The 23,500-nt window shown below is 44.8% G+C and overlaps 1 protein-coding gene across 7 annotated transcripts in view; it reads left to right on the plus strand.

Annotated features, from left to right (window-relative positions):
• The window catches only part of EYA2 (EYA transcriptional coactivator and phosphatase 2), a 297,037-nt gene that overhangs the window by 230,305 nt on the left and 43,232 nt on the right, over positions 1-23,500 (plus strand). For all 7 annotated transcript variants that reach the window (XM_058287182.2, XM_071211753.1, XM_004469912.5 and 4 more), the window contains one exon: positions 4,151-4,240. In XM_058287182.2, the coding sequence (XP_058143165.1) occupies positions 4,151-4,240 (90 nt within the window). The remainder of the gene's footprint in view (positions 1-4,150; positions 4,241-23,500) is intronic.

Consider the following 23,500-nt stretch of genomic DNA (forward strand, 5'->3'; position numbering starts at 1 on the left):
TCTCTTGCAACTTTGTTTTCCATTGTATGAGCTTACTACATTTTCTTTCTCTAGTCTCCTTTGACTGGACTGTTAGATTGTTTCCAATATTTTACTATTTACAAACAGTTCTGTGATGAACATCCTTTGACATGTGCCCTTGTGCACATGGATGCACTTTTCTCTAGGGCAGATAATGAGAAGTGACATTACTTTATTCTAATTTCGTTTTTTAAATCTAAAAATGCATGCTTCTAGTTTAAATGTCATATAATTCTACAAAGGGAAGAAAATACTATAAAAAACAGCAGTACCCGATAACCACCCATTCTTTCTTTCTGCACAGACACAATGACTTTCAACTTTTGCCAATCTATTTGGTACTTAACTCCAAGTTTCTGAGTAACACACTTAGGTCCCTGCTTCTTGATTTTTCCCTTTTAGGCATGATCTCTGGCTCCCCAAGAGAGAAGATAAGAATTTTTTATTTTATTTTATTTATTTTTTTATTTCTCTCCCCTTCCCCACCCCCATTGTCGGCTCTCCCTGTCCATTCACTGTGTGTTCTTCTGTGTCCACTTGTATTCTCAGCAGCACCAGGAATCTGTGTCTCTTTTTTGTTGCATCATCTTGCTGTGTCAGCTCTCCGTGTGTGTGGGGCCACTCCTGGGCAGGCTGCGCTTTTTTCACGTGGGGTGGCTCTCTTGCGGGGCGCACTCCTTGTGCGTGGGGCTCCCCTACACGGGGGACACCCGTCTGCGGCAGGGCACTCCTTGTGCGTGGCAGCACCGCACATGGGCCAGGTTCAAACCCTGGACCCTCCTATGTGGTAGGCGGATGCTCTATCAGTTGAGCTACATCTGCTTCCCAGAATTTCTTATCTTGCCCCCATCACACATGTGCAGACTTTCTCTTCACACCCTCCCAGTATTGGTAAATCATAATTTATCAATGTACACCATTGACTGTACGCAAATCCTTTTCACAGATAAGCCATTTAATGTACAATAATTACTTTTCCCTTCCTGTGTGCTGGCCTGGGAGTCAAATTTTTCTGAGTAATTCCTTTCAGTGGCCTTCTTTGGTTAGCGGCTTCGTCGTGCCTCCTATCCAGTAAGTGGGGAGGGCTGGCCACCAGCGATTAGGTGCACAAAGAGCCGCACCGAGAAGGGACGTCTCCTCACACAGAGGTGAAATGGTTTGGGCCTGAGTAATGTGTGGAAAAACACCCCTGAAAATCTTTTCCCGGGTCACTCACGGTTCCCTCGTTGGCCCTGAAGAGTGTGTTTTCCTCATTTTCTCCTCATTTTTCACCGAGTGCTCCTTGCCCTGCTGACTTGCAGGCAGGACCCCAAGTGCAAAGCTGTGGCCTTCGAGGCGCTGACGAAGTGTCTTACCTAATGGCTGTGTCCCTGGGCCTGAGTCTCCACAGTTCTATGTGCGAAGCTGAGCTCACCAGCTATGGTTTTTGTGGGGTTTTCTTTAAGAGTCAAAAAGGGTTTATGCCATTATTAAAAAAAAAAAAAAAGTCATACAGCCTCCTGATGAAAAATTCAAAGGGGAAAAGATGTGTACAGCAGCGAACAGTCCAAGACCTCTTCTCTCCCCTCCCAACCCAGCCCGTCCAATTCCTCCTCAGATTACCTGGGCTCACCTCCTAACACGTGCCAGCTGTGCAGCCTTGAGCAAGTTACCTAACCTTTGTGTACCTCAGTTTCCTTGTTTATAAAATGGGAAAATAACAATACCCATCACCAATACTCCGAGAGCTTTGTGGGGCTTCAATGAGTTAATGCTTGTAAAGTGGCACAGAGAGCTCACTTAAGAGATAATTAAGGCGGCGGACTTGGCCCAGTGGTTAGGGCATCCGTCTACCACATGGGAGGTCCACGGTTCAAACCCTGGGCCTCCTTGACCTGTGTGGAGCTGGCCCATGCGCAGTGCTGATGCACACAAGGAGTGCCGTGCCACGCAGGGGTGTGCCCGCAAAGGGGAGCCCCACGCGCAAGGAGTGCGCCCCGTAAGGAGAGCCGCCCAGCGCGAAAGAAAATGCAGCCTGCCCAGGAATGGTGCCGCACACACAGAGAGCTGACACAGCAAGATGATGCAACAAAAAGAAACACAGATTCCCATGCTGCTGACAACAACAGAAGTGGACAAAGAAGAACACGCAGGAAATAGACACAGAGAAAGAACAGACAACAGGGTGGGGGAGGCAGGGGTGGGGAGAGAAATAAATATTTTTTTTAAAAAAAAGAGATAATTAACTGGGAAACTTATTACCAGTGTATTGTCTATCCTTTTAGACCAGTGGTCCTTAATCTCAGCTATACTTGATGCCTGGACCCCACCCTCAGCAATTCTGATTTTATTGATCTAGGGTGCAGCCTGGGCATCAGGAATTTTAAATCTCCCCAGAGCATTGCATTATGCAGCCAGGATGGAGAACTATTGTGCTATATATTTTCTGTGTGTATCAGTTGGGATAGTGAGGTTATGCCACAGGACAAACATTCCCCTAATCTCAGTGTTTATAACAGTAAAGATTTATTTCTTATTTATGGTACCCATCTATTGCAGTCAGCTGCAGCTCTGACCCATTTCATCTCTATCCTAGAACCTAGGCTGTCAGAGTAGATTTTATCCAGGACATTTACAGTCTGGTGAAGTGGGAAAAGAGAAAGCATGGCGAACCGTGATTGGCTTTTAAAGTTTCTGACCTGAAGTGAAGCATAACTTCTGCTCCCATTTCATTGGCCCAAACAAGTCACATGGTCACTCCATAGCAGGGGCCAGCCGACTTTTTCTTTAAAGGGCCAGATAGTAGATAGTTTAGGCTTTGCAAGACAGACAGTCTCTGTCACAACCATTCACCTCTGCCTTTGTGTGCCATGGAAAAATGTGAATACCATTCTTAGCCAGCAAATCATACAAAAACAGACAGCAAGCCAGATCTGGCCTAAGGGGTGTAGTTTGCCAAGCCAAAGTTATATCATCCTCCTGCAAGGAGAGGCACCACCAGGAGGGACCCCAAATATGGGTGAACAGCAATGCAGTCTACTCACTATGTATTTGGAAGTGTGTATGTCTATTTGTTTCAAATATATTGGGATGCTACTTGCTTTTGTACTTAATACTGTATTTCTTGACAAGTTTCCTTTTGATAGGTTTAGCATGACTTCATTTTGTAATGACTGCCTAGTCCATGTATTTGGGTTTTTTTGTTTTTATCTTTGTTTTTTGTTTTTTAAAGATTTATTTTATTTATTTTTCTCCCCTTCCCCCCGTTGTCTGCTCTGTGTCCATTCACTGTGTGTTCTTCTGCATCCTCTTGCATTATCCGGTGGCAGTGGGAAACTGTGTCTCTTTTGTGGCGTCACCTTGCTACATCAGCTCTCGGTGCATGCGGCGCCACTCCTGGGTGGGCTGTGCTTTTTTCACGCGGGGCGGCTCTCCTTGTGGGTCGCACTCCTTGCGCGTGGGGCTTCCCTACGCGGGGGACACCCCTGCATGGCACGGCACTCCTTGTGCACAGCAGCACTGTGCATGTAGTAGTCTACCACATGGGTCAGGAGGCCCTGGGGATTGAACCCTGGACCCTCCATATGATAGATGGACGCTCTATCAGTTGAGCCATGTCCGCTTCCCCCCATGTATTTGTTTTTATAAATAATCTAGTGTTAGAGAACAGTTATTTTTAAAATATGGGAGAAGAGATCACTGTAAAGAGAGAACCAGCAGAGCACACTAATTGTTGCAGGACTTTATATATAGTCTACACTGCTTTCCCCGCAATCTCCCAGGCCTCCCTGCAAACAAAAAGGGCTGGAGGGAACACCTGGAAACCTGTTTTCCAAGAGGCCTTCCTTTATTGCCTCCATTTCTGGTCGTTGCAACACTGAACATGGTTGAAACTCCAGGGGGGCATTTTAGGGGAGATTTAAAGGCTGAAGAGGGTAAATATAAATGGCGAAAAACTTGGCGTGAAATCCCAGAAGCTGTCCAACATTGTCATCCCCATGCCACGCAGAGACACTGCTTAGGCCATGCGTAAAGCAAGCAGATGAGAAAAGACCAAAACTGTCCGTCAGAGGTGGGAGGAGCGGGAGAAGGAGGCTGAGGTCACGGAAGACCCCACGTGCATGTGTTTTTTCCTTTTTCTTTCTAACAGGACACCACAGCATCTGTGCGCATTGGCCTGATGATGGAAGAAATGATCTTCAACCTTGCAGATACACATCTGTTCTTTAATGACCTGGAGGTTTGGAATTACTTGTTTCATTTAATATTTTCAATGTTTAATCACCTGCATCTGGTTTGGGGTAAGAGATGCTGCTTTCTCTTTTTTTTCTTTCGGAGTCCCAGAACTTTTGCTAGCAACCCCGAGTAGGCACCACATTGTGGCCAGCAGTGGCTTATTGGAAACACACTTTGCTGGATTATCCCGCTGGCTTCCTGGTGCAGCTAATGGGCTTTTCTCTCTGCTTTAGCGATGATGTCCACTGGCAGTTTTACTAATCCAATAAGGGCTATGTAGTTTCTTCCTCCTGAAATTTGCTATTTAATAAGTTTATTAAGGTAAATTAGTGCAGATCCTCCTGGGTCAGTAATAATTAGCAGTGGGCCAGGATGGAAGCTTTTAAAAACAATTTACATTCCCCTGAAAGCATGTTTTACAAAGAGCCAGAGTGAGAGTGAGCAAAGGGACTATGCTTATTTAAAATATCTGTTCCTGTGCCCCTAAGCAATCTGCAAGGGAAGTAGGAAAAAGGGAGAGAGCAACTTCAGAAATAAATTTAATTCATCTGTTTATACCCAGCCTATGACAGAAAGATTTGGAAAAGATTTTAAATGGAAAGCATAGTTAAAGTAGGGCTATTAAAGCAAAGGTAAAAGACTAAAAAGCTGTGTAATGAATAAGGGTAAGGAATTGAACTACAAAACCCAAGCACGGGCTAACTACTGCAGTCAAGTGCAGAGTTAATCACTGAGCTTCCTAGTAGCCAATACAAGGAAGGGACTCCCATGATTGACTTCCCCTCTAATGAAAGAGGAAGCTGCTTTTTCCAAGGCAAAGAAGGCTTTCTGGCTGATAAGAGGTGTAATGTGGGGATCTTCTGGCTTTGTAAACTGTATTTGCATTATTGCAGTAACAGATTAGAAAACAAAGACAACCTGAAATGGAACTATATTTGGAAGACTAATTCATTTCCTCCTATGGGAATTTTTTCTGGGATGTGGAAAAATGAATGAGGACTAAACGTGAAGCAGTAAATATAAAAAAGGCTATGAATTTCAAATCTGTCTTAGCTAGCCTACATCATTATAATATTTATCATCAGGAAAGGATACAGGGTTTTCTCTCTGCAGGCCTCAAGTTCCAGAGGGGGGCAGTCCTTGTTGAAATTATCACTCTTGCATTCTGTGTAGTCTAAGTAAGTCTCTTGGGCCCCATGTCCTCCCATCTCTAAAACGGAATTGATGTTGTCTGCCCAAATCTGTTTCAAAGAGAGGATCTAAGTAGAAACTTGTTGGGGAAAGCAAAGCGCTTTGCAGCAGTGGGGAGTGCCACTGGCTTCGAGGCCCAGGTCTCTTCCTGTAGCTAAGAGCAATCTGCAGACTCCCTTTTCAGTGGCCTCTCAGGGCTTGCATTTAAAAAAAAAAAAAAAAAAAAAGCCTTAGCAATTCAATTCAGCAAGTATTTATAGAGCCTAATGAAGTAGCAAAGACATGATGGGTTGGAAATATCAAACCTCAACTTGCTTTAATAAAAAAATGGAAACTATGGGATCTTGTTATTGAATACAGGGTAGCTTTCAATTCTGCCAGACTCCCCCTGTGGAATGTCAATCCGACGGAAGCAGGGACCATGCCCGTCTCATTCACCTTGAACCCCCAGGGCCAAGGCGATCAACAACAAAACAAATCCCTAAATGAGATAGTTTGTGGTCATGAGAAGAATATGAAGAAAATAAAACAATCAGATGTAACAGTGAATGCTGAGGGCCTGGAGAAAGGGCAGCCTTCTCCAGGGTGGTCAGGGAGGGCCAAGGCCTGAAGAGTGGCAAGGAGCCAGCCGGCTGGGCATCTGGGGAGTAGGGAGCAGCAAGTGCAAAGGCCCTGAGGTGAGATGAATGAGTGAAAGAACAGCTAGCTAGGAAGGTTGAGTCTGCAGAGGGAGAGATGGGCCAGCCATGGATCAAAGGAATCAGAGTTCATTCTAAGTGCTTTGGACAGACGTGGGGGTGAGGGAGAGGTAAACAGGAAAGTCTACTGTGACTTGGTTACTTTTTATAAAAACCATTCTGGCTGCTGCATGGAGCATAGACAACATGGGAGAAAGGTGATTATGTGGAGACAAGCAAACAGGTTACTGCAGTTATCAGAGCCAGAGAAAACGGTAGGCTGGATCCAAGTGGTAAAAAGATGTGCGATTCGGGAAGGAGGCAGAGTCGAGAGGGGTCAAGGGTGACCCTAGATTTGACCTGGCCAGGATGCTGGTGCCATTTACTGAGCTGAGCAAAGTGGGGAAGGAGCCAGAATGCAGGGGGAATGCCTCCTTCTGCCCGGGCACATTGGGTTTGTGATGCCTGAGACATCCAGGGGAGATGCCAGATGGCAGCCAGAACGATGACTTGGCAGCCCGTCTGCAGTAAAACTTCCAGGCACATAGTAGGCACTTTGTTGATCTTGGTTGAACCCAAGATTCAGAGCCACGTATTTTACGGGGCTTGTGCGTGTCCCAAGCCGACGTCGTCAGCGTTTCACCCCCTCTGCTGTTTCTGGCTGGTCCTGGAGTCGAAGTGGCAGCTCCTGGAGAAGGATCTTAATTACCAGCTGGAGCTACTCAAGGAAGCCAGTTTGTTTTTATTCTCTAATTTTTTTTCCCCTAAAAATGTCCCCAGTGCCAGAAGCCCCCAGGGTACCTCAGCAGAATTGAAACCATGTTACAAGATGGAAAAGCTAAATCTCGCCCGACTGAAAACCTTCTGTTTGTTGGTGCAAGGCAGCCTCTGTGAAAACCTGAAGAGCAGCCCCCGGTACCCCCCAGGGAGGCCGCTCGAGGTGGGGGGGCGGCAAAAACCACAGTGGCATTCAAGTGGTTTGGAGCCAGGGAGAGGCAAGCAGCCTGCAGGAGGGAGGGCCATGTATCCGCTCAAGGTCCTCCTTCTGCACAGAGACAGGCTTTGGGAACAAAGGACAGTCCCTTCTTTCTGAGCCTGTAGTCCATCTAAGGATCAGGGGCGTCTTTCCTGCCCTCAAGGCATCCAGTGGGGGGAGGCAGCTGAAAGCGACTGACTGTCGGATAAAGGTATCTGGGGGAAGAGCCAGCAAAGGGAACCTCCAGTGCAAAGGCCCTGGGGCATGGTCAAGGTTGGCAGTGCCAGGAACAAGAGGCCCCTGCGATGGGAGCAGGAAGTCTTTGTGGTAGGCAGTGGGGACGAGGGGTGGTGGGGAGAGCACGTGGCGGCTCTGGCCCTTCGTAAGGCTTTGGATAGTATTCTAAGAGTGACAGGAAGCCATTGGAGTGAGCAGATGAAGAACCAATGGAAAAGTGTTCAGAAACTCCTGTGTTAGCCAACAGGTTCTGAATGTACTACTGTGGTCCACAGAGAAGCCTGGAGAAGGTGGCAAGGACATGTAGTATCAGCTACTGCGCCTTAAAACAAAGTTGGTGTCTCTTTAGACTTTAAAATTGTTCCTATGCAGTTTATTTTTGTTGAATCAAATAAGCAGGAGGGTTTTTTCCCCCTTGGCAGGGGGTAGAAGAAGCCATTGGAGGGTTTTGAGCAGGTGAGTGACAATATCTGACCTACCGTTCTGAGGCTCCCGCTGGCGGCTGGTGGAGAACAGACCAAAGGGGACGAGTGTGGCATCAGTCAAATTTCCTGTTAAGAAAAGGGTTGCTGATACTTTTATTTTTGTAAGTAAGGTTATTGGAAACTAGAAGGAAAAAATAGTTCTACCATCTATAAGCACCATCAATTCATAAAAGAAAAGAAGATTCTAACAATCAAAATTTTAAAACACTAGAAGGACATCATCTCATCCTAAAAGATACCCTAGAAAATGGCATGGCTGTACCAGAGAATTCTCCTCTGTAATGTGGAAGCAAAAGTAGTTATCAGCCTCGGGCAGTTGCTTTAAGGTATAAATGAAATCATCAGTGGAACAGTTAGAAGAGCTTTACTTGTAGAGAACTAAATGAGCAGGCACCATTTTAAGCATTTCATTTATATCGATCATCTCAAAATCCATTTTATAGATACAGAAATTGAGGTCCAAAGAGGTTAAGTAACTTGCTCAGGATCACACATAGCAAGGGACGGTGCCGGGACTTGGACCCAGAGAGTCGGGCTACAGAGGCCATAGGTTTAACCACTGCATCAAGCGGCCACCCCAGATGGTTACTGCAGATCCTGTTGGGGTTCCATTGGGGCTACAGTGGGGAACAATGCCGACCAGAACCCTGTCCTCTAGGACTGTCCATTCCAATGACAGAAACAAGTAGTAAGAGCAACAGTTGACAAAAACACTGGCAAGGGGATAAAGAACAACACAGTTCGGGGGAGGGATGCTGTTCGAGGACGAGCATCCCCGCGGAGCTGCTGGACCTGGGTATGTGGACTCCATAGCGGCTGAGCAGAGCCCCTGGCAGCACAGCCCTCTTGGGGTTTGACTTGTGGGCTCAGGGTACATCAGGGGAGAAAATGTCATCCAACCAGCCTCCGCACGTGGAGGTGAGTGGAGAACACACAGCAGGTTCAGAAAGGAAGAGCACTGTTCTTTTTCCCTTCTTACACTTCCCTCTTTCCCTCTCCCTGCCCTGCTTTTGTCTTAGCACTCTTTCTCTCTTCTCCGGCCCCCTCCAGCCTTCCACCAGTTCTGGCCCCTCTTCTCCCCTCCCTTCCTTTCCCTACCCCCTTCCTGTTTTCTTCCCTCCATTCTTTCTTTCTTTGATTTAGGTAACTTTTCATCCCTCTATCCATTCACCTGCATATCCAGTCCACCATTTCCATCCATCTTTCTTTCTGTCCCTCCATTTTTCTTCTCATCCATCTAGCCAGCCATCCTTTCTTCCTTTCATCCATCCTTCCTTCCATATATTTTGGGTTCCTTCTTTCCATTTATCCCTTGAGCTTCCTTCCATCTCTCTACCGTTCTTCCTTCCTTTCTTCCATCTCTCCACCTTACCTTCCTCCTTTCTTCCCTCTGTCTTAACCTTCCATCTTTTATTAACATTCGTTGCCCAGCTCTTTGGCACCTGGGACTCTGGCCACAGAGATGAGTCAGATGTGGCCCCATCCTGGAGGATCCCTCCCCCAAGGAGCTCCCTTGGGGAAGGGAGATCGATGGATAACAGGTCATCACAGGGCAGGTGGACCAGGGCAGCTCTGATGGACATTCCCAAGGCTGTTCTGTAGAAGCCCAAAGCAGCAAATGATGAAGTAACTCAGGGTGGGATAAGGGGGAACAGGAGGGCCTCTTGAAAGAGGAGGACGTGCTTGAGCAGAGCATTGAAGCAATAATTGAAACGTGCTAGGTGGTTGGGGAGGAGGAGAAGGAGAGGGATAGTTGGAGTGAAAGGAATTCCAGAGTCAGGAACAGTATGTGCAAAGGCTAAGAGGCAAGAAATTGATATGTTCCAGGGACTTCAAATAGTTGATACTCCTGCAGATAGATCCATTTTTATTCCTTCTTCTCACTACCTTAGAAGTAAGGAGGTATCAGAAGTACTAGTCAGGCCATTGAGTGACTTTGAGATGATTGCCCTGTAAAATTTACAGCTTGGGAGATTGATCACCCATGTATTGGAGTCCATGAACCCCTGAAATTGAATACTGCATATGTGTAGCACACATGTATGAATCTAGAAAGGGGGGCGGGACCCAGAAGATACAACTTGCCCCAGTATTAGGTCTTTTTGCTTTGGGAGATGCAAACAGCTTGGTCTCCTTTTCCATCCCCCACCCCCATCCCTTGCCAAAACCAGGAAAAGGTGAAAGAGCTGAATTGAAGCCAAACTGAAACCAGGTCCTTCGTGGGAAAAAAACTCCAAAGTGAATGGGAGCCCTGGAAGCTCTCTTACAGGGCAGGTTGCCCTCCAGGTGTCACCATGGAAGGTGGGGATGGACAGGGGCACAGGTTGCATCTTTGCAGGTCCAATTGTCCTGCCAGTAGCACTTCCCTACTATCCTTCCCCTTCTTTTCAAGGTCCAAGATCTAGGCAATTCCTATTTATCATTCAAATCTCTGAACCAGTACCTCCTCCAGGAAGTCTTACCTGATTCCTCCCCAAAAGGTCAAGGTCCCCTTTGATATGTTCCCAGGACACCTCATACTTCTCTGGTGCACTTCACACATTTGTAACTATTTCATTATTATTTGCAAAAATAATTTATTTGAAGTTTGTCTTCCCACTGACTGAAAGTTCCATGAGGAGAGAGAATATGTGCTGTATATTCTCTGCCATCTGGTGGGCAAATCGGAAGTCGCTCGGTAAATATTCATAGATTGTTGGCTGTTGGTGAGCTCACCCTATGACCCTGTACATACCAACAGCTACCTTCACTCAGGAAATTGACTTCATGTTCTTGGCTTTGACTTTAGTAGTCAAAAGATTCACTTTTGACTAAGAGAAATAAGAGAAAATAGAGTAGATTAACAATTAACTAAACAAAATAGAATAGAATTCTCTTGTGCATAAACTCGAGAGGTAGGCAATCCAGGGAGCTCTGGTTCGTAAAGAACTCAATACCTTTCCTGCAATTGCACCTCTACCAAGTCTTGAGTTTCTGTCTTGCATTCATGATCCAAGAAAGAGCATCTAAGGTCCAAGTAGGAGATGGAGAAAAGGACAGAGAACCACCTTTTCCCTTTCTGACAGCATGCCTACTGTCTCTAAAGACTGTTCCCAGAAGCTGCCACACAAAACTCACACTTAGGGGAGCAGGTGTAGCTCAGTGGTTGAGCGCCTGCTTCCCATGTACAAGGTCCCAGGTTCAATACCAAGTACCTCCAAAAAAACAAACAAAACAAAAACCAAAAAACTTGCACTTATATTCCCTTGGCCAGGCTCATATGGTCTTTATCCATGTGCCCAAATCAAAAATTCAATAACTATGGCAGTGGGGAGAATAGATATTGGGAGTAAACTAGCAGTCTGTCACAGCACCTAGTTCTCAACTTCTATTTTCCTCATCTCCCTTTCTGTTAACTGCATTTTCTCCTCCTCAGATTGTGATCTCAGGTTCTCCAGCCTCAGCCTGGTACCTGGACCCTGGCCCATTCCCTCCCTTTACTAGATAGTTTATTTTGGTGTTTTAGGAATGTAAAATGGTGAAGCCACTGTGGAGAACAGTTTGGGGATTCCTCATAAATTTAAACATAGAGCCATTTTAACTCCGCCCCCAGCATGAGGGGAAGTGGGGCTGACTGAAAATCACAGCGCTGGTAAGGACCAGCTCCTTTCCATCCAGATCGAATTGCAGCTCTAGCCCCAGCTCTGGCAGGGAGGAAGCTGAGAGTCCTGCACCAGCCTCTCCAGGTAACTGCAGGTCACACTTCAGAGGCTGGTGCTCATCTTACGCTGGTGGCACAAGCCTCCTCAGGAGCTATTCTGTGGCTAGAGTTGGAAGCTCCATTTCCCAAACACTGGGGAGGAAGAGACAGTTCGTCACTGACTTCAGCTACTGATCAGTAAACTCATCTGGCTAAAGTATAAGCCTAAGAAGAGTTAAACTTGGAACCAATCCAAGTCAGAAAGAGGCCAGTAGCCGCCATTTTGACTCCACCCCCAGCATGAGGGGAAGCCAGGCTGACTGAAAACCACAGTGATGGTAAGGACTGGCTTCTTTCCACCCATATGCGACTGCAGCCCTAGCCTATGTTTCAGCCCCACCTCTGGCAGGGTAGAAGCTATTGGGACCTGCACCAGCCTCTTTAGGTAACTGCAGGTACATTCGTCTGGCACAGACTAAATAGTTGGAAGTCTTCTGGGGCAGCTGCGGTTATTTTGGACCCACACGACATAGATTGCTGCCCACACCTGCAGCTCCATGCCCGCCCCAGGCAGGGGAGGAAAGGTCATGAAGTTTCATCAGTCTCTCCACACAACTACAAATGGTCTTGTCCTGCACAACTTGAATTATTACACATGGCTGTGGCTCTGTCCCTACCCCTGGCAAAGGAGAAAGGTGGGAGAAGCTTCATCAGTCCCTGGGGCAATGAGGGCAGCTTTAGCCTCTGCAGCTTACAGCACTAGCTACATCCTCAGCTTCTGTTACACAACAAGCAAGGGAGAAAGAGCAAGAAAGCCCTAAACTAAAGAGAGAAGCTGCACGCAGAATAAATACATCTAGTAAGTCAGATGCCAAGACACCAACACACAACTGCAATCCATATCAAGAAACAGGAAGATATGGCCCAGTTAAAGGAATAAGTTAAGCCTCCAGATGACATAAAGGAGTTGAGACAACTAATCACAGATGTTCAAGCAAATATCCTTAATAAATTCAATGAGATAGCTGAAAAAATTAAAGATATTAAGACATTGGATAAACACAAAGAAGAATTTGAAATCATACATAGAAAAATAACATGGGAATGAAAGATGCAGTAAATGAAATTAAAAATACACTGGAGTCATATAACAGCAGATTTGAGGAGGCAGAAGAAAGGAATTGTGAGCTTGAAGATATGGCCTCTGACAGCAAACATACAAAAGAACAGATGAAAAATGGAAAAAATTGAACAAGGTCTCATGGAACTAAACGACAGCAAGAGATGTGCAAACATACATGTCATGGGTGTCCCAGAAGGAGAAGAGAAGGGAAAAGTACCAGAAGGAATACTTAAAGAAATAATGGTAGAAAATTTCCCAGCCCTGTTGAAGGACATAGATTCTGTGTCTGAGAAGCACAATGTTATCCCATGCAAATAAATCCAAATAGACCAACTCCAAGACACATACTAATCAGAGTGTCAAATGCCAAAGACAAAGAGATTTCTGAGAGCAGGAAGAGAAAAGCAATGCATAGCATATAAGGGATACTCAATAAGATTAAGTGTCGATTTCTAATTAGAAATCATGGAGGCAAAAAGTTAGTAGTATGATATATTTAAGATCCTGCAAGAGAAAAACTTTCAGCCCAGAATCTTATATCTGGCAAGATTGTCTTTCAAAAATGAGGACAATTTTAGAATATTCACAGATAAACAGAAACTGAGAAAGTTTATAAAGAAACTGGCCTGGCAGGAAATATTAAAGGGCGTGCTACAGTCTGAAAAGAAAAGACAGGAGAGAGAAACTTAGAAGAGAGTCTAGAAGTGAAGATTACATCAGTAAAAGTAACTAAAAGTCTCAAAAGAGTGGTGAAAATAAAATATGACAGACAAAACCCAGAGGTCAAAATGAGTAAAATAAGAACTGCCTTTGTAATAATAACATTGAAGGCTAAGGGATTAAATTCCCCAATCAAAAGACACAGACCGAATGGATTAAAAAATATGAGCCATCTATGTGCTGTCTGCAAGAGACTAGACTAGCCTTAGACCCAAGGATACCAAAAGATAGAAAGTGAAAGGCTGGAAAAAGATATTCCACACATGCAGCAACCAAAAAAAAAAAAAAAGCTGGAGTAGCAATACTTCTATCAGATGAAATAGACTTTAAAAGGCACTAGTGACAGTGTACCCGGCGGTCCTGTGGATCTGTCTCTTGCTTCAACAGTGTTTGAATGGAACAGACCCATGGAGTATTCCCCCCCACCTCCTCAGCATCAACCACCTTCCACCACCTTCTCCTGTTGCAACCTCCAGGACCAACTTTTTGGCCATCCCTTGCTTCTGGGACCAGCTAACACCATTTTTTTTGTGGTTAGCTCCTCAGTGTTAAACAACCATGAGCTCCCAGATCCATCAGAATTATTCCACCAGAGTGAAGGCCTCTGTTAACTGCCTGGTCAACCTGCTCCTGCAGGCCTCCTGCACCTGCCTCTCTGGGCTACTGTTTGACAGCAGCGATGTGGCCCTGAAGGGCATGGACCACTTCTTCCACAGATTGGAGAAGGAGAAGCATGAGGGCGCAGAGTGTCTCTTGAAGATGCAAAACCAGCGCGGCAGCTGCGCCCTCTTCCAGGACGTGCAGAAGCCTTCCAAAGATGAGTAGGGTAGAACCCTGGATGCCATGGAAGCTGCCCTTGTCCTGGAGAAGATCCTGAACTGGGCCCTTTTGGATCTGCATGCCCTGGGATCTGCCAACACAGCACCCCTCTCCGTGACTTCCTGGAGAACTATTTCCTAGACGAGGAGGTGAAAATGATGGAGAAGACAGGCGACCACCTGACCAGCCTCCGCAGGGTGCTTGCTCGCGGGCCAGGCTGGGAGAGTATCTCTTCGAAAGGCTCACCCTCAAGCACGACTAGGAGCCTCTAGAGCCCAGAGGCCACTTGAGGGGAGTGAGCTCCCTCTATTCCCCCAGCATCCAGGCTTCTGTCTGAGCCCCTCCAGCCAGGAGGCATCTTTCTAACTGCTGCTTGTAGCCCTCTAACAAGCCCTGAACCAAATTTTAAACAAGAAAGCTTTTGCAGCAGCTGGAATAAATAAATAAATAAATAAATAAATAAAGACACTCGTAATGCACAATCTGAGGAGGAAGTCAGGAAAAAAATTCCATTTACAACAGCAACTAAAAGAATCAAATATTTAGGAGTAAACTTAATCAAGGATGTAAAGCACTTGTATTCAGAAAACTACAGTGCATTATTAAATCAAAGGAAGTCCTAAGTAATTGGAAGAACATTCCATGCTCATGGATTAGAAGACTAAATATCATTAAGGGGAAGTGGATTTGGCCCAACAGATAGGACATCCGCCTACCACATGGGAGGTCCAGGGCTCAAACCCAGGGGCTCCTAACCCGTGTGATGAGCTGGCCCATGTGCAATGCTGCTGTGTGCAAGGAGTGCCATGCAGGGGTATCACCTGCATAGGGGAGCCCCATGCGCAAGGAGTGCGCCCCGTAAGGAGAGCTGCCCAGCGTGAAAAAAGCGCAGCCTGCCCAGGAATGGCACCGCACACATGGAGAGCTGATGCAGCAAGATGACGCAACAACAACAAAAAAAAAATGAGACATAGATTACGGGTGCTACTGACACAAGCCAACACAGAAGAACACACAACAAATGGACACAGAGAGCAGACAACTGGGGGAGGGGGGAAGGGGAGAGAAAGAAATAAAAAAATAAATCTTTTTTATTTTTTAAGATTTATTTATTTAATTTCCCCCCCCCCCCTTCCCCGGTTGTCTGTTCTCTGTGTCTATTTGTTGAGTCTTGTTTCTTTGTCCGCTTCTGTTGTCGTCAGTGGCACCGGAAGTGTGGGCGGCACCATTCCTGGGCAGGCTGCACTTTTCTTTCACACTGGGCGGCTCTCCTTACGGGTGCACTCCTTACGCATGGGGCTCCCCTACACGGGGGACACCCCTGCGTGGCGCGGCACTCCTTGCGCGCATTAGCGCTGCACATGGGCCAGCTCCACACGGGTCAAGGAGGCCCGGGGTTTGAACCGCGGACCTCCCATATGGTAGACGGACGCCCTAACCACTGGGCCAAGTCCGTTTCCCTAAAAAATAAATCTTTAAAAAATATGTATCATTAAGATGTCAATTCTACCCAGATTAACATACAGATTCAATGCAATTCTGATAAAAATTCCACCAGCATTTTTTTCAAAAATGGGAAACACAATTATCAAATTTATTTGGAAGTGTAAGGGGTCCCAAATAGCCAGAAACATTTTAAAAAGGAAAAATGATATTGGAGACCTCTCACTTCTGGACTTTAAGTCATATTACCTTGCTACAGTAGTAAAAACAGCATGGTGTACTGGCATAAAGATAGACACATAGAACAGTGGAACCAAACTGATGGTTCACATGTAAGGTTAAGTGATTTATGACACTAATAAAAAGAAGTTGTTAATGTGGGGAAAAGTGGGAGGTATGGGGAGTAAGGCATATGGGAATCCCTCATTTTTATGTAACATTTTATGTAATCTAAGTATCTTTTAAAAATAAATTCAAAATATTTTTTTTAAAAAGGATCGAAGACCTAAATACAAAAGCAAGAACCATAAAGCTTCCAGAAGAAAATGTAGGAAAACATCTTCAAGACCTAGTAGTTGGTGGATTCTTAAAGGAGATAAGAGGAGGGCTAAGATAGACTACTGATGCTTAATGTATGTAGAAGTTTCAATTAACTTCACTGTAAAAGTGTGAAAATGTATAGAGTTGATAGTGACACATTATAGTGAGTAACAGCTGTTTTATAAATTGGAATGCACCTGGAAGGGGTAGTCTGTGGATGTAAATGTCAATTGAAAGAAGCCTAGAGAATAATCTAGGGACTGAATAACACAGTAAAAACCCAGAGGTGGATGAGAATTGTGTTGATGGTACAGATGCAAGAGTGTCCTTCTTTGAGCTAGAGTAGATGTACATCACTATTGCAGGGTGGTGGGAATGTGAAGAAGCATGGGAAAAATACAACTGGAGTGACCTATGGACCGGTTAACAGCAATACTGTAATATTCGTGCATCTATGCCAAAGATAAACTGTGTTGATAATGGGGAAGTATGGAAAAAGTTGCCATATGTATGCTATGGACATGGTTGGTGGTAATAGTCTGATGATATTATCTCATAATCTGTAACAAATGTTCCACCTCAGTGTGGTATGTTGATGAAAGGGTTCTGTATGGGAATTCTACACATGTGCATGATTGTTTTGTTAAGTTCACAACTTCTGTAATAAAAATATATTTTAAAAATAATAATAGGGTGGTTGGGGGGGAATACACCAAATGTAAGATAAGGACTATAGTTAGTAGTAAGATTTTGACGATATTCTTTCATAATTTGTAACAAATGTCTCACAACAATGCAAGGTGTTGGTGGTGGGTTGATGTTTGGGACCCCTGTATGATGTTATGCATGTTTGTTTTATAAGTTCACAAACTTTTACTACACACTTATTGTTTGTGTGTGTTTATGTATGAATGATATAATAATAATAGGGTGGGTTGGGGAAAAAATTAAATGTAGAGGGGAACAGATATGGCTCGAGCAGTTGAGCTCACACCTCCCACGTGGGAAGTCCCAGGTTCGGTTCCCAGTGCCTTCTGAAAAAACAACAAGCAAAACAAACTAAAAAACCAACTCAGGGAAGCTAATGTGACTCAGTGGTTGAGCACCAGCTTTCTGCATACAAGGTCCTGGGTTTGATCCCCAGCCCCTGGTACCTCAAAAAAAATAAATAAATTTAAATGTAGAATTACAAATGACATTGCAAATCCACTTCTAGATATATATATCCAAACTAATTTAAAGCAGGGACTCCAACAGGTATCTGTACACCAATGTGCACAGCAGCAGTGTTCACAATCGCCAAAAGATGGAAGCCACCCAAGTGTCCATCCCAGATAAATGGATAAACAAAATGAGGTATATTCATACAGTGGAGTGTTAATCAGCTATATGAAGGAATGAAGTATATGCTACAACATGGAAGAACCTCGAAGCATCATGTTGAATGGAATAAGCCAGACACAAAAGGACAAATATTGTATGATCTCACAAATGAAATCACCAGAACATGCAAATTCATAGAGACAGAAAGCAGATTACAGATTACAGGATGAAAAGCAATGGGGAGTTAATGTTTAATGGGTACAGAGTTTCTGTTTGGGTATTGGAAAGTTTTGGTAATGAATAGTGGTGGTGGTAGCAAAATATTTAACAGCACTGAATTTTTAGGGGAAATTTTAGGTTGTAAAAATTACTGTAGGGAAACGGACTTTGGCCCAGTGGTTAGGGCGTCCGTCTACCACATGGGAGGTCTGCGGTTCAAACCCCGGGCCTCCTTGACCCGTGTGGAGCTGGCCCATGCGCAGTGCTGATGCGCGCAAGGAGTGCCCTGCCACATGGGGGTGTCCCCCGCATAGGGGAGCCCCACGCGCAAGGAGTGCACCCGTAAGGAGAGCCGCCCAGCGCGAAGGAGGGTGCAGCCTGCCCAGGAATGGCGCCGCCCACACTTCCCGTGCCGCTGACGACAGCAGAGGCGGACAAAGAAACAAGACGCAGCAAAAAGACACAGAGAACAGACAACCGGGGGAGGGGAGGGGAATTAAATAAATAAATAAATAAATCTTTAAAAAAAAAAATTACTGTATATATTATTTCAAAAAATCCATGAGGGAGTAGATGTGGCTCAGGCGGTTGAGCACCTGCTTCCCACATGGGACATCCCGAATTCAGTCCCCAGTGCCTCATAAAAACAAAAAAAAAGCAAACAGACAACAAGGAAACAAATGAAAAACCAACTCAGAGGAGCTGATATGGCTCAGGGTTGAGTGCTGGCTTCCCCACGTACAGAGTCCTAGGTCCCAGGTTCAATCCCTGACCCCAAAACCTAAAAAAAAAAAAAATCCATGTTGCTGTACACATAAACCATGAGCCCTAAGTTAAATCCTGGACTACTATCATACAAGTATAAAAATGTGCCTTCATCACTTGTAACAAATGCACTACACCAATACAAAGGGTTAATATTAGTGTGGTATTTAGGAATCCTGTATTTTATGCATGATTATTCTGTAAACCCACAACTTTTCTAATTAAAATAAGAGAATAGAAAAAACTAAGAGCATAAATGAAGGAATGAAGGAATGAATGGAGAGCACTACTCTGCCAAGTGGGTTGATGACCATCAAAAAGAATTTTCACAAAGGAGAGAAAGGGAGAAAATGATGTTTTTAAAAAAACTATTTTTGAATGTAATTCATACCACTGAATAGGATATTTGAAAGTAGTTAAAATGGGAAATTTCATGTTGTAGATATGTTGCCACAATAAAAGTTTAAAAAAAAAAGATTAACTTAAAGGTATTTGGCAGAAGGTAATTCTGGCCCCATTCACGAGCGACCAGGCGGCCGAGTGGGCTGGGGGAGGAAGAGCGTTTCCAGATGATGCCGCCTTGGAAAGGCCCTTGCTGGAGGGACTCGGAAGTCTCTGGCTGAATCTGACATCAGGGTAGGCCGTGGCCGCTGGCCTGACACCAGGCCTGATTGCTAAAAGTCTGATTTATGGTTCTGCAGGAGCTATCAGGGAGAATAATATTTCACCGTGTCAGCGCCGAACTGCTCTCCAAGGCATCCTGCCCAACTGGCCATTAATACAACGCGGGCGTCGGCCTCTTTGGAGCTCCTCAGATAAGCTAAACATTTAGACAGCACAGGAAAGATGGCTGGGGTTTCCCTCCCAGGGAGCAGACCCCTCTCCGGCAAGTCTAGAGACAGCATTAAGCAATCTCACTTGAAAAATATTCCTGCCTCGCAGAAGGAGAGCCCAGAGAATTCATCTGGGCTCTGATGAGTCATTTTTCTAAAGCAAATTTGTCAACCATTTCCTTTCTGTGATCATGTCTCCAAGCAGCCAAGGACAAAAAGTAACCGGGTCAAACCACAGCAGGGCAGCTTGGGAACCAGCTGTCGCTGGGTGAATCAGAATGGGATTCTGATAAGTATCTGACACAGAGCCTACTAGCTGACTATTTAGAAATGAACAATGGTGAGAATGCGAAGCATCACACCTACGCCATGCAGCCAGAGCAGGAGGCAGGTAGACACATATAACCTTAAAATTAGTTTCTTAGAAAAACAGGAAAGTTAATAGGAACTGGTCATTGAAAAAGCCAATAAAATAGACAAGCCTTTGACAAGCATGATGGGGGGAAGGGGGAAAGATAAACAGCATCCACAGTGAAAGGGTAGACATTATACCAATTCATAAGTTTCATTTTTTTAATTATGAGAATACCACATATAATATAATACTGAATTTGAAAACCTAGATAAAGTTGACATTTTTTCAGGAAGAGATAAATACTAAAATTAACCTCCCCCAAAAAAAATTTTTTTAATAAAATTAACGCAAGAGGAAAGAAAAATAAAATGCCCAGGAGAAACTGAAACAGTGGTTTGAGATGTACTTACCAAAAAAGGTACCAGTTCCCACTGGTTTGGTTTGGTTTCCACTTTTTTTATTTTTTAAAACACCCACTGCATTTAAACAAGGGTTCTATCAAACCTTCCAGGAAAGGATAACTTCCATCTTACATAAACTGTGCAGAGCAAAGAAAAAAGATGGGATGTTCTCCCATGCATTTTCTGAGACCAGCATCATCCTGATACTAAAACTGGGCTCTGAGCACAGAGCACATGACAAATGGACAAATTGCTATCATCACTGATGAAAGGTGGGAACCACCTACAATCCAGAAGATTCCTTCACCAGTGCTCTATGCCTCTTTACATAAATTCCCTTCTAATACTATCTGAGCTTCTGTTTATACATCTGTGAAAGGATCTGCTAGACTATAATTGTTACCATTTATTGAGCACTTGCCACATGCCTTATCAAACACCTGCAAGTGGATGCATTCTCCATGTTTCATAACTTTTAAAAAACTAAAGCCATGGCTGTCAGCTCAGAGGGTCTAGAAGCAATGATAGCCCTGTAAACCCAGCATCCAGATCTTGCTTTCTGGCAACGTTCTCCAATAAAAGGAACCAGGGCTCCTTGGAGAAGTGGCTGATTCTAAGACTGGCTCCAAGATGTACCTGGAGGGAAGTGGACTTGGCCCAGTGGTTAGGGCGTCCGTCTACCACATGGGAGGTCCACGTTTCAAACCCCGGGCCTCTTTGACCCGTGTGGAGCTGGCCCATGCGCAGTGCTGATGTGCACAAGGAGTGCCCTGCCACGCAGGGGTGTCCCCACATAGGGGAGCCCCATGTGCAAGGAGTGCACCCCGTAAGGAGAGCCGCCCAGTGCGAAAGAAAGTGCAACCTGCCCAGGAATGGCACCACACACATGGAGAGCTGACACAACAAGATGACGCAACAAAAAGAAACACAGATTCCCGTGCCGCTGACAACAACAGAAGTGGATAAAGAAGAACACGCAGCAAAGAGACACAGAGAACAGACAACTGGTGAGGCGGAAGGGGAGAAAAGTAAAATAAATAAATCTTTAAAAAAAAAAAGATGTACCTGGAGCACCTTGTAATGCCACAAAGTAAGGAAATGCTAAAAAACAAAAACCCACAATGATATGGATTTGTCAAAGGGGCACAGAAGCCAGCTGAAAAGAGCTCCCAGTAATGAAAGCTGAACAATATGAAGAATAAAACAAGGCAGTGTTGGATTCTAACCCGAAGTACAAAATAAATATCCATGAGTCCATACTGTTAAATGACAATAAATAAATAGGAGAATAGACAAATCTCCTGTGCAGAAGAATTCCAAATAATTCATGTAGATACTCCATTCTTAAGTGTAAGCTGTTCCCAGTGACTTCCTTCCCAAGAGTCCAGCATGCAAAGGAGGAGAAAGACAAACATTGCCTCAGCCGGGTAACCAAGGTCAGCATCAGCTGTGATGTCACGTCGATAGTTTGTAGCTGTATTAGTTTCCAAGGACTGCCATAACGAAGTACCACAAACTGGGTAGCTTAAAACAACAGAAATTGACTGTCACAGGTCTGGAGGCTGGAAGTCTGAAATCAAGATATTGGAGGGCCGTGCTCCTTCTGATACCTGCAGGGGGGAATCTGTCCTTGCTGCTTCCTTGCTTCTGGGGGTCTGCCAGCAGTCCTTGGCACTCCTTGGCATGTACCTGCGTCTGTTCAACCTCTGCCTCTGACCACAGGGCATTCTCCCCTCTGACATCTCTGAGTCTCTTCATCTATTCCCGTAAGGACACTGGCCATACTGGGTTAGGGCTCCCCTTTTCCAGCGTGGCCTCATCTTAACCTGATTACATCTGCAAAGACCCTTCCTCCAAATAACATGGTCGCATTCACAGGTGCCAGCGGTACACATCAACTTGGCTGGCTTATGGTCCAGTTGTTTTGGTCAAACACTGGCCCAGCTGTTGCCTTGGAGGTATTTTGTAGCTGGGATAGGCATCTACAATCAGTTGACTGTAAGTAAAGAAGATTACCCTCATCTAACCAGCTGGAGGCCCAACAAGCAAAGAACTGAGGGTTCCAGAGGGAAGAAGAAGCTCCCTCTGCTTCTCCCTGAGTTTTCAGCCTCTGCAGATTTCAGGCTCAAGACTTCAACATCACTCTTACTGGAATTTCCCTGCCCTTCAGAATTCAGACTTGCCAGGCCCCACAATGGTATCGTGTGAGCTACCTTTTTAAAATGAATCTCCTTACATATATACATGGAGGGGGTGTGGCTCAGTGGTTCTGTTTCTCTGGCAAACCCTGACTGCCAAGGGGGGTTAAGACTTCATGTCTTCTCGGGTGACACAGTTAAAGCCGTAACGTACCCTCCATGTGGTCTGATGAAGAGGGCACTTTACTTCTGTGGTCTTCTTCCCAAAGGCCCCTCACCTCTGTCTAACCAGGAGGAAAACATCAGACCAATCCCAGTTGAGAAGCACTCGGCAATATAGCTAGCCAGTACCCTTAAACTGCCAAGAGTATGCTTTATTAATGTATATCAGTTAAATTGACTTTCAAGAAACTGTCAAGACCATCAAAAACAAGGAAATTCTGAGAAGCTGTCAGCCCAGAGGAGGCTAAGGGGACATGACAACTAAATGTAATGTGATGCCCTGGATGGAATCCTGGACCAGAATAAGGACCTTAGACAAAACTAAGGAAATCTCAATGAAGTATTGAATTTAGTTAATAATAATATATCAATATCAATTTGTTGGTTATAACAAATATACTAATGTGAGATGCCAACAGTGGGGAAACTGGGTGGGAGGTATGTGGGAACTCTCTCTACCATCTTCGCAACTTCTCTGTAAATCTAAAACTATCTAAAATAAAAAGATTATTTTAGAAAACTGAAGACTCGAAGGTGTTAAGCAACTTGCCCAAGATCACACACCTGGAAAATGGCAGGATTGGGGCCAGGGATGGGCATTCAAATGCCAAGTCCAGCATTCTAGGATGTATGTACCTGAATGCCTCCACCCCAGTTCTTCTCCTCTCCCCCCTTCCCTGAGATGCATGAATACATAGTACCCAAAATGCTCACAGAGTCTAGACTAAGGAATACAGTTTTCTGCTTTGTCTCTCAATGGCTTCATCAATTCTGACCTGAGCTACAGCTAGGCTGACCCTTGAAAACATTACACCATGTGAAAGAAGCCAGTCACCAAATACCACGGCTTGTATGATCCCATTAAATGAAAGTCCAGGCATAGATAGTGGTTGCCATAGGATGGAAGGGATGGGGACATAGTGGTGTGGCAGCTAAAGGGTACAGGGTTTCTTTTTGAGGTGATGAAAATGTTTTAAAATTGACTAGTGATAGTTGCACATATCTGTGAGAAAACGAAAAACCATTGCATTGTATATACACTTTAGGTTGGTGAATTGTATGGTTTGTAGTTGTATTCTGTTAATGCTATTAAATTAATAAATAAATGGCCTTCCCAG

The sequence above is a fragment of the Dasypus novemcinctus genome, chromosome 24 (genome assembly GCF_030445035.2).
Source record: "Dasypus novemcinctus isolate mDasNov1 chromosome 24, mDasNov1.1.hap2, whole genome shotgun sequence".
Classification (NCBI taxonomy): Eukaryota; Metazoa; Chordata; class Mammalia; order Cingulata; family Dasypodidae; genus Dasypus; species Dasypus novemcinctus.